Genomic DNA, 9,518 nt, shown 5'->3' with positions numbered 1-9,518 from the left:
TCATTTTACAATTACCACGTAGGCCTCCTCCACTAGAGTATTTTATCGTTGGTCACTGAAGAGGTACCGGTACTTGGTGAGGGAAGTTTTTCTCTTTTTGTAATAAAAAAAAACAAATACTCAAATATTACTATAAGTGTGACGTATAGAGCGGAGGTGGTGAAAGTACAGATATACTGTGTAAAAAAAGTACTGTACTTAATTATCGCTCAACACTGGATACAATGGCGTCAAATTCTACATGGAATATTGAATGCTTGCATGTACAGTACAACACTTACTCTATAGTCATGTACAGTGATTATAAATTAGCAGTTATAAAAACCAGCTTTCCAGTAGTATGTAGTATTTATGTTCATGATGTGCATCATGAACACTAAGATGCTACGTCAACTGTCTGTTCAAACAGCGCGCTTTATTGTTTATTTTACTAAGATGCTGCTGCAGTGTTGTTTTCGAGGCTCTGCAGTAGAAAAAAAAGTGATGTAATGCTTTAGGAGCAAAACAGGTGATGTCATGCCTTTGCAGCCATACAGTATACGCTACCAGCCCAACTGGATCGCCACTTTTAGCCATTTAATGTCCCCCACGCTTGGATAATAATAAAAAAAACTAAAGATTTTTCTAAAATATGTTCCCAACAAGCCCAGGCAAGTTCCTGTACATTTCCACAGCAGCGGGGTCTGCTATTCAACACTAGCCCCCCTGTTTTTTCTTCTTTTTTTGTTCACTGCTGGCGTGTTACCAGGCAAAATGCATCTCGGGGGCGTGTCCGTCCTGCTTCTCGTTTTTGATTGGCTGACTGGCCTATGAGCAGGCGTGGCCTCGAGTACACTATAAAGACATTGTTGCGGGGTAAGCCGGAGCCGCAAAGCTTTTCGACAGCCGGTTAACAAGAACAGAAGACGACGAGGGAGTTATCCGATGGTTGCTTGCTGCAGACAATAAAACTTCGAATCTAACATTTTTGCTTTGTCTTGGAAGGTAAGAACTTTGTTATTGAGATTTGATTACGCTGCATTTGGAATGTCACAGTGCACTTTCCTCAGCCCAAAAAATTTTAATGTACAGCCCTGAAAAAAATTCACTGCAAGTCACCACTGCAAAATTATATTTGATTTTGTCATTTATAATTTAGTTAGTTGATACGATTTACACCAGACAAATTCTAAATTGTGTTTTTCCAGAGCATTAACAAAAAATAAAAATGGTTAAAGTCAAGGTTTATTTTCTTTTATTGTCAATTTTTATTTCGGAGCTGTATATTTAATATTTTATTATAATGTACTGTACTGCTTGGATCCTGCTCTTAATAAAAAGTACAGTGACTTTCCAAAAACCCTTTAGGGGACAAAAATGGAAATGTATGGAGCCCCAGACATGACATGGGGGGAAGGGAAATTTCAATTGTGGAATCCGAATGATATTAACTTATTCATCATAACTGTAAAGCATTTGCACTTTGTGTGCATATTGCCGACTTGGCGGCCAAAAACAAAATATACTTTTTGCAAGTTATATCTGAATTGTTCCCATAATGAAAAAAAAATCCCCCAATGTCATGTCCTGGTCGCCATAGAAAAGTGACATTCTTTGTCCTGAAGTTCTCTTTGTTAGCACTTGATCAACTTCGACATTCATCTCATCCTGTCGCCTTTTTTTTTCCCCCCTCGACGCAGGCGATGCTTTCGAGTGCCTCAAGCATGCAAAGTGGCAGCTTGCCCGCGTCCCCGGTGGACGTCAGTCCCAGGAGGCTTTCTTGGGGCAACCTGGTGCAAAGGCTGACTGACAGTATGGAGTCCAGGTCCAACAACAGCAGCAGGAGCGACCTCTCTGACTCAGGTGGGTAACACACAGAATTTGGTACCTCGGGCTTTTGTAATACTTGCAGATCTGGATATGTTTTGCAAGTCAAATTTGGCTGTAACGAATTTTGCGCAAACGAACCAATCAGAGGACGGAACGCCGCATTAATGTGTGCCGGTTTGCAGAGAAACAACCCCTGATCTTAGGCCGTGGTTGTTTTTTTTTCCCCCTCTCCACCTCACTTATGTTTTCTCTCTCTTTCCGGGTTCTAACTGTCACTATCCTTCTGATCCCAACAGTGTCCGACATGTCCGAGGAGGACCTCTTCTACAACCCCACAGAGGAGGCCATCCTCAAGGAGGTGGTGGAGCTGATCGAGCGAAGCCTGCGCGAGGCCAAAGACTCGGCGTGCGCCCTGCGCTGCGCCAAGCTCCTCATCCCCGACCGGCTCCTGGAGCGTATCGGGGGCGAGCTCCTACACCTGGCGGCCAGCGAGCCGTGCGGCCTGCGCGGCGCCCTGGTGGACCTGTGCGTGGAGCGGGGGCCGCAGTGCGAGAGCGTGGCGCAGCTCTCGGCCGACCCGTACCTGGTGCCCACCTTTCAGCTAACTCTGGTACTGAGGCTGGAGTCCGGCGGGCTGTGGCCCAAGATCCAAGGACTTTTTAGTTCCAAAGTGCCAGCGGGAAGACAAGCTATCAAGCTGAGCACTGGATTCCGTGTCATCAAAAAGAAACTGTACTGTTCTGAGGAGCTGCTGATTGAGGAATGCTGAACATGACTAACCTTCTAACAGAGAAGGATCTTAAACCTCCGTTTCTACAGAAACCGCCCAAATAGCAGCTACAGCTATACAGTCATTTAAAAAAAAACAAAAAAAAAACATCATCTGTCATAACAGCTTCTAGTCTGACGTCATTCCATACCTGTGTGGACGCTAATTTATTTGATATTCAAATACTCATATGACATTGCACTTTGTTTGCACAAATTTTGTTTTGCTTTTTGTATTTTCACAATGGCAAAAAAAAACAAATAAATTATTTTTTTAAACGAGCGGAGTCGTGTTTTTTTCATGTATTGTAAATATGTATATATATACTCTATATATAAAAAAATCAAATAATATTTTGGAGTGCCCTATAAAGGAAGTGCCAAGATTTTTCTTTTTTCTGATTTTAATAATATTCATTAAATTCATATTATGTGTATAATGTAAAATATAAAAATATAATATTACAAAACGAGACATGTTAACATCCATATATACGCCGTATGTATATTATAATGACAATTTGGAGTTAGGATTAGATTGGAGGTGCAAAGCAGGTGAAAAGCACCTGTGTCGCATGCTTCTCCAAAGTCTCAAGTGTTATTTTGCATGAACTGCGCACGATCTGCATCTTTAGGATAAGGTTGTCGAAGTCTGCCCAGCGACACACATGCACACCAAAAAAAAAAAAAAAGGAGGAAGGCGTTTTTGAGAACATGACACTACGCTTCCTGCCCAACACATGCAGCACATCGGCCAAGTAACGTGAACGTGCGGGGAGAAGCGATCCCAGCTGCGACCTTGAAAAAGTGCTGACACGGCGCGCCGCTTTAAGTCTTGTTTGTTCAGCTCCGAAACACAAAGCTGCCACGCCGTTGTGAAGCATTTTCACTTTTTATTTCATTCCGCTATACCGCCCGATAAAAACACGGTGGGAAGAGTTTTCAGGTGACTGACAATACAATTATTCCAACCGAGACAAACATATTGACAACAAGGAAGTATTGTGCGAAGGTCTCGATCCGCCAATAGGCTTGTTTGAATGACCTTTTTCCTCAGCAAGAGTAAAAAGGCCGAGAGACACATGTGAGAGGCAAATTGGATTGGTGAGGGGTGGCACATGGGCAAAGGAAGACGCCAATATGGATAAAGGTGCAGTTATCGGAATTTTCGATCGCCGTTTAATGAGTTACAGACCAAGAAGTAGCCAAATGGCATGCCTCTCTATTTTTTTTTAACTGATGTGAACAGTCGGGCTTTGGCGGAGGCCAAGGTTAGAGGTTAGAGTCACGGGAAAATGTTGATGGTTCTCGTTTCATCGACTAAGTGGCCATTTTTGTATATTTGTCTCTGGTCCTTGGCCTTGTTTTTAGTCAAACATTTCCACATGCTTGTTTGTGGTGCGTACCCGCTGCACGTTGCTTTCAGTGAGATGTCTGCCGTCGATGCCAGAACACGTGCCGAAATTCAGACGTGGTCTTCTATTGGCATTGGCATCTATTGTCAATGATTGACATGTCAATCATTGGCATGCGTATGGGGAATTTGCACCCATCTGTGGCCTTCTGGAATCGCCTACTGTCAAACGAGAAGAGATGGCGGGTGTGTGCGCCTAACAGGTTGTTCGTGGTGGTCGGGGAGTGCGGTTGGGGTCTCGCACAGGGTGCCGTTCGAGATGGGACCACCATCGGGGTTTAGTGTTTGGGGCTACAGAGTTAAAGTTACGATTTTGACCATCTGTGACACTTTCAAAATCCACCCCCACGACTCACGTGACTGTCACTTTAGAATTTACTGTTTATGGGCATGCTAGCATTGCTAAAAAAAAGAAATCTAACCGTGAATTTCTGAAAGTCTTTGCACACTACTGTGGCCGAGACATCAATGACAACATATGTGAGGTGATAGGGCAATACGCGTGTTTTCGCATGATTTCTGCATAGATTCAAAAGGGTTGCTTCGAAGGTGCAAAACTGAAGCCGAATGCCCAAACTTTCTTATTGATTAAATGCGCCCACAAAAAGAAATCCGGTGCCACAGGCTTATGAAACACAGTTTGGTGGCCCGGAGCTCATCCTTACCCTTTGCTTTGTCACTTTTTAACCAGTTTAGCAGGAGCCGCTGAGTCAAGGGTTCCATGTCAAGTCGTCTTCAGGAGTGAAGCTCATCTATTTACAGCTAGGTCAGTCTGGAAGGGACAAAATAATAAACAGACAATAATTGTCACCTTTTGTTGTCTTTTTGGCCGACATAAACAATCATCAATCAACCACTCGGCCAACCACCCGCTATATATTACTTCCTTTCTTCCTTTGTCCCATCCAAGCATTCTTCCTGACTTTTCCTTATTCTACCCCCGTTCCTTTACTAAATAAGTTTATTTCCTTACTTGCAAAAATAAAGAGGGAGGCAATGCGACTTCAGCCGCGTAAGGAGGCGGTGATCTCGGACAGCTTGGCGCAGCTCGGCGTCCGAGCCCTCTGCGCCCTCTGGTACAGATCCGAGTCACCGAAATAGCGTGCTCGGTACAGCATGCCTTCCTCTGCGCAAGAGAGAAAAGCATGCAAAAGGTAAACAAAATGTGCATGGTTGACGTTTTTGTTCTTGCAACGATGATTGACAAGAAAATTACTCTACGTGGTTCCAAACTTATTGAGTTTACTACGTACTTTGCTGTTTCTCTTTCCAGCAATTGTTACGCAGGTTGGAGATATAATCGTCTTCCACCGTCTCCTCCAAGCGCTTGAGGTTCCCGTCGTTGACGTCTTTGGGGAAGTGCTCGGCCACGTAGTAGGCCACCTTCAGGTTCTCCGTCAGCCGCTTCTGCGTGTGGCCTGCCGACCTGCCACGTGACAAGGAGATATGCTGTGACAGTTCTGGAAGTAGGTAAAACTTCTTTTTTTTTTTTTTTTTCCAACTCACGGACGATAGCTGAGGCTGTAGGTGGGACCTTTGACCATAATTTGGCTGAGAGCCGACACAATAACCAGGATGAGGATGGGCATGACCTGCACGAAGAGGGCGAGGCCCCCCTGAGGATATTAAAAAAAAATTTATCTCAGCAATTGGCATGGGTTTGGGTCTAAAAAGCATTATGCCGCACTCCAAGGCATACATTCTTTATCTTCTGAAGAAGAAAAAAAAAGTATTGAATGCATTCCCCACGGTAAACTAGGTCCACGGAAATGCACAAATTTTAAAGGGGAGAAAACAGATTCAATATGGCTTCACATAAACATGACTCAAACACTCCTGTTGGCTAAAGTGGCACATTGCTTTGAGACGATACTGTACTCACATCTCGTGGCCGCTCTCTTCTTTGTGGCCTCTGGTGATGCACCCTTCCATTTGTGTATGCGTGGTGACTACCTATACAACAATACAAGCTGAAGAGTTAATCAATAAATGAGAATTGAAAGGTGATAGCGGCTGGACGCACTCGCTGGGTAACCTCCTCCAAAGAACATGTTGAAGAGGTCTTCAGGGGAAATGTCCGCGTCAAAGTTGCCATCCGCCTGGCTGGAAGGATGCTGCCTTTCCTCGCCGCATGCGTCGTACTGTCGTCTTTTGTTGGCGCTGCTCAGGACGGCGTACGCATTCCCAATGGCTGCTCATTTAACACACCCACACACACAGTTTAACAAAATGATTCTTCTCATTATGGTTGTGTGGCATTGCTCTAAAAGTGTGAGAAAGAATGTATGACTACAAGTACAAGATCCTTAAGTTGAATGGTAAATATAGTCAATAAATAGCTCAAAGGGTTTCCCACAAAGGTTACCTTTAAATGCCTCCGTAGCACCGGGAGCGTGATTCTTATCTGGATGGAATTTTAATGCGAGCTTTCGGTAAGATCTTTTAAGTTCGTCCTCAGAGGCATCCTTCTGCACACCGAGGATCTCGTAGAAATCTTTGCATTGCTTGATCCTGCAACAAGAACGAAGGTATTCATTAAACAAGACATTTATTATTGGGCTTGTAGTTATATAGTTTTTATATGTATTGTTTTCTTTTTTTTTTGTATTTAATTATTATTATTTTTTATTTTGTATACAGATTAATTACCTTCGCACAGCAGCCACCTGCTCCGCGGTGTAGGACTTTGAGGTATCTGAGGAGGTCTCTTGAGGTCTGTTATGGTCACTTTGGTTCTGTCGTAATCGAGGCCCTGAGTTTCCATTCCAGTCCATGTGTGCGCCTTGTCTGGGTGTGAAGCCGTTCTTGGAGATGAGCTCCAGCAGCACTAAGGACAAACAATAACAACGTAGATAGTGTTTAACCATTTCATCCTAGGTTTTCTCCTCGTTAAAAAAAAACAAAACAGGGAACAATAAATTGACTATTTTTCTATAAGAAAGGGACTTGGCACCACCTTGTGGCGTCTTTGGGTATTTCAGCGGCAAGCTTTTCATTATACATTGAAGGATTGGTTTTGAAACATATTTGCAACGAGGCGAACTGAATAGATGGGGCAACACTATCTTGAAATGATGTGGCTTGATTGAACATTTTGGTGTTAAAATACACAATTCTTAATTAGTTATTTTTCTTATTTGTCAAATTTACAATAAACTTCAAATAGGAGTGACAAATAAACTAAGGAAAGATTCGAATGCATTTTACACACTTTCAACATATTTTAATCCACATATGAATGGATAAAGCTAGAGTATTCATGAAAATATGTGGCTGATTCTCACCTATCGAGTTTGCAACGAATCCCCGTGGAATATAAATGCACTTTTTAGTGACATTTTCCCCCCAATATTACATATGTGCCCTGACTTAGTAAAGGGTGGGAACCTCAACATCTCAGTGCCGTTTGATCAGCTCGTTTTTCCTCAACTTCCTCCAAACCCGCAATTTATTCTGCTGTGACCCAAACTGTTCCAGCACGAGCTGTCCAAAATGGCCTCTGGTCCAAAACACAAATGTTGAATGAACTGATTAAAAAATATGCATTTACGTGTACTGAAGGATATTTATGGGTTGTGATAGCGTCCTGGGTCAGTTAATATCCCAGTGGTACTGCCCCCCGCCCCCAAACATACTGTACATCATACTGTATTGGCACATAGACATCCATGCAAAAAGCAGGTGATGCGTTCAAGTGCTTGTAGGTCCGACTCACCCCTCGCCTTCTCGGTGGGGAAGAGCCTCTGGGCCTTCTCCAGGAACCTCCTCGCCTTGTCCGGCTGCTCGCTGCCCAGCGCCGCGGCGGCGATGTCGATGCACCGCTCCGCCTCATCCCGGTTCACCTCCATGGTGATGGACCTCGGTAGGTTAGCGGCAGGACCGGAAGTCGATAAAGAGGTGCGATGGCGTCATGCGCAGGGTGACGTCGGCAAACGCAAGGTCGTGGATGTATTTTTTAACCACCTTTTTCATTTTGTACATAGCTGGAGACTTCAAGAAATAGGTTAGCACCGTGAGCAAGGGGTTACCAATAGTGTAGTGGGTTATGTCGTCCACTAGAGGGAGACAAATCGTTAAAAACAAAAAATGTAGGTCAAAGATGTCTCATATTAACACTGCTTGCAAACATGAAAATAAATAAAATAAAATAAAATGTGGCCCTAGTAATCCTTCATAATTTCAACCATATATTCAAAGACACGGTATCGTGAGAGTTCCTTTTATTTTTACCGTGGTTGTTTTATTTTATTGCAGAATTGCGTAGGTGTTTATTTGTGGGTTTTAAATGTATTTTTCTTGGAATTGATTTATTCATTTGATCATATTTCTATTTACACGACTCAGAAAAATGTAAGGATATTTGTATGGGTGAATTTTCAGGAAGAATATAAAACGCACTGTAACCGTAACGCATGAACTGTGGTACAGTGCATTTGACAAAGTTGTATTCAATTCAATTCAATTAATTCGACCTCTAAAATTTGGGATACAAAAGTGTACATTGATGCCATAGTTTTTGCACACGTTGCTTCCCTCTAGTAAGAAGTTGAACAACACAATTCACAACAGGCATTTGAGTAGTATAAATCAATTACATTTCCTGGTTCAGTTAGAATCGGCATTTAAACAGCTGCCCTTTGTGGGAAGTAGTCACTGAATTTAGATTACAGTATCCAACCTTTATTGAACCAAAGCACATATTTTACATTAACCCCCAAGACCTCACAACAATTTAATAAAAAATGAACACACAGGTTAATTGAACTTCATGCAACAAGAGCATGTATTTGTTCTGCCTGTCACTATACATTGCTACATATTTAAAGCAATATACATTAGTTGTAGTAAATATTTTTCAAACAGTTAAGTGGAATTGGATACTTTTTTTGCAGCACACCTTATTATTCTCCCATGCTCAACTAATCTGCTACTGCCATAGCCCACGGGTTGGGAGTCACTGGCTTAGTGTTAGTGTGTCATCAGCAGATTGCAATATAGATAAGAGGGGAAGAGTCACACACACAAAATAGGCATTAAAATGGACGTCCTTGCAAATTTACTGTGCAATTCATGGTTCAAACACCTGTTGTGAATTTTGCTGTTCAGTTCCTCTGTAGTATAGTCATAGAAAAAGCACTGAAACACTGACTGTTTGAATATTTGCATTCAAAAGTTTTGAGACGGTCAACTGTTATAATGTGTAAATCGGTATGTTATAATACACTTCAATTTAATCTGTAAGGCCAATATTCCTTTTTGTGAGTGGTGTAAATACAAATACAAGATACACTAAGATGAATAACAAGAATTAACATAAAAATCCATTGTAAAAAATACCCACTCCAGCTGACTTTGGGTAAGAGCCAGGGTAAACGCTGGACTGGCTCCCTCCAATGAAGCCAGGATACCTGGAGAAAACACACACAAGCACAGGGAGAACAAGCAAAGTCCACACAGAAAGGTTGGAGCCAGGATTTGGACCCCAAACTTGATTTGAGACGTGCCAACAACAACAAACAAATAACAC

The 9,518-nt window shown here is 42.5% G+C and overlaps 2 protein-coding genes across 2 annotated transcripts; one reads left to right on the top strand and one right to left on the bottom strand.

Annotated features, from left to right (window-relative positions):
• The first annotated feature begins 843 nt into the window (after positions 1-843).
• ddit4 (DNA-damage-inducible transcript 4) lies at positions 844-2,849 on the top strand. Its single transcript, XM_052069778.1, has 3 exons — positions 844-984; positions 1,680-1,842; positions 2,106-2,849. Exons 2-3 carry the CDS (start codon positions 1,683-1,685, stop codon positions 2,576-2,578), a joined length of 633 nt encoding a protein of 210 aa, XP_051925738.1. The 5' UTR covers positions 844-984; positions 1,680-1,682; the 3' UTR covers positions 2,579-2,849.
• A 601-nt stretch (positions 2,850-3,450) lies between these two features.
• On the bottom strand, positions 3,451-9,518 carry dnajb12b (DnaJ heat shock protein family (Hsp40) member B12b). Its single transcript, XM_052069737.1, has 9 exons — positions 7,707-9,518; positions 6,641-6,818; positions 6,357-6,502; positions 6,015-6,182; positions 5,874-5,944; positions 5,498-5,607; positions 5,245-5,417; positions 4,965-5,117; positions 3,451-4,763 (listed from the first exon to the last, which is right to left on the bottom strand). Exons 1-8 carry the CDS (start codon positions 7,837-7,839, stop codon positions 4,996-4,998), a joined length of 1,101 nt encoding a protein of 366 aa, XP_051925697.1. The 5' UTR covers positions 7,840-9,518; the 3' UTR covers positions 3,451-4,763; positions 4,965-4,995.

The sequence above is a fragment of the Hippocampus zosterae genome, chromosome 7 (assembly GCF_025434085.1).
Source record: "Hippocampus zosterae strain Florida chromosome 7, ASM2543408v3, whole genome shotgun sequence".
Classification (NCBI taxonomy): domain Eukaryota; kingdom Metazoa; phylum Chordata; class Actinopteri; order Syngnathiformes; family Syngnathidae; genus Hippocampus; species Hippocampus zosterae.
This window is presented reverse-complemented; position numbering and strand designations above follow the sequence as displayed.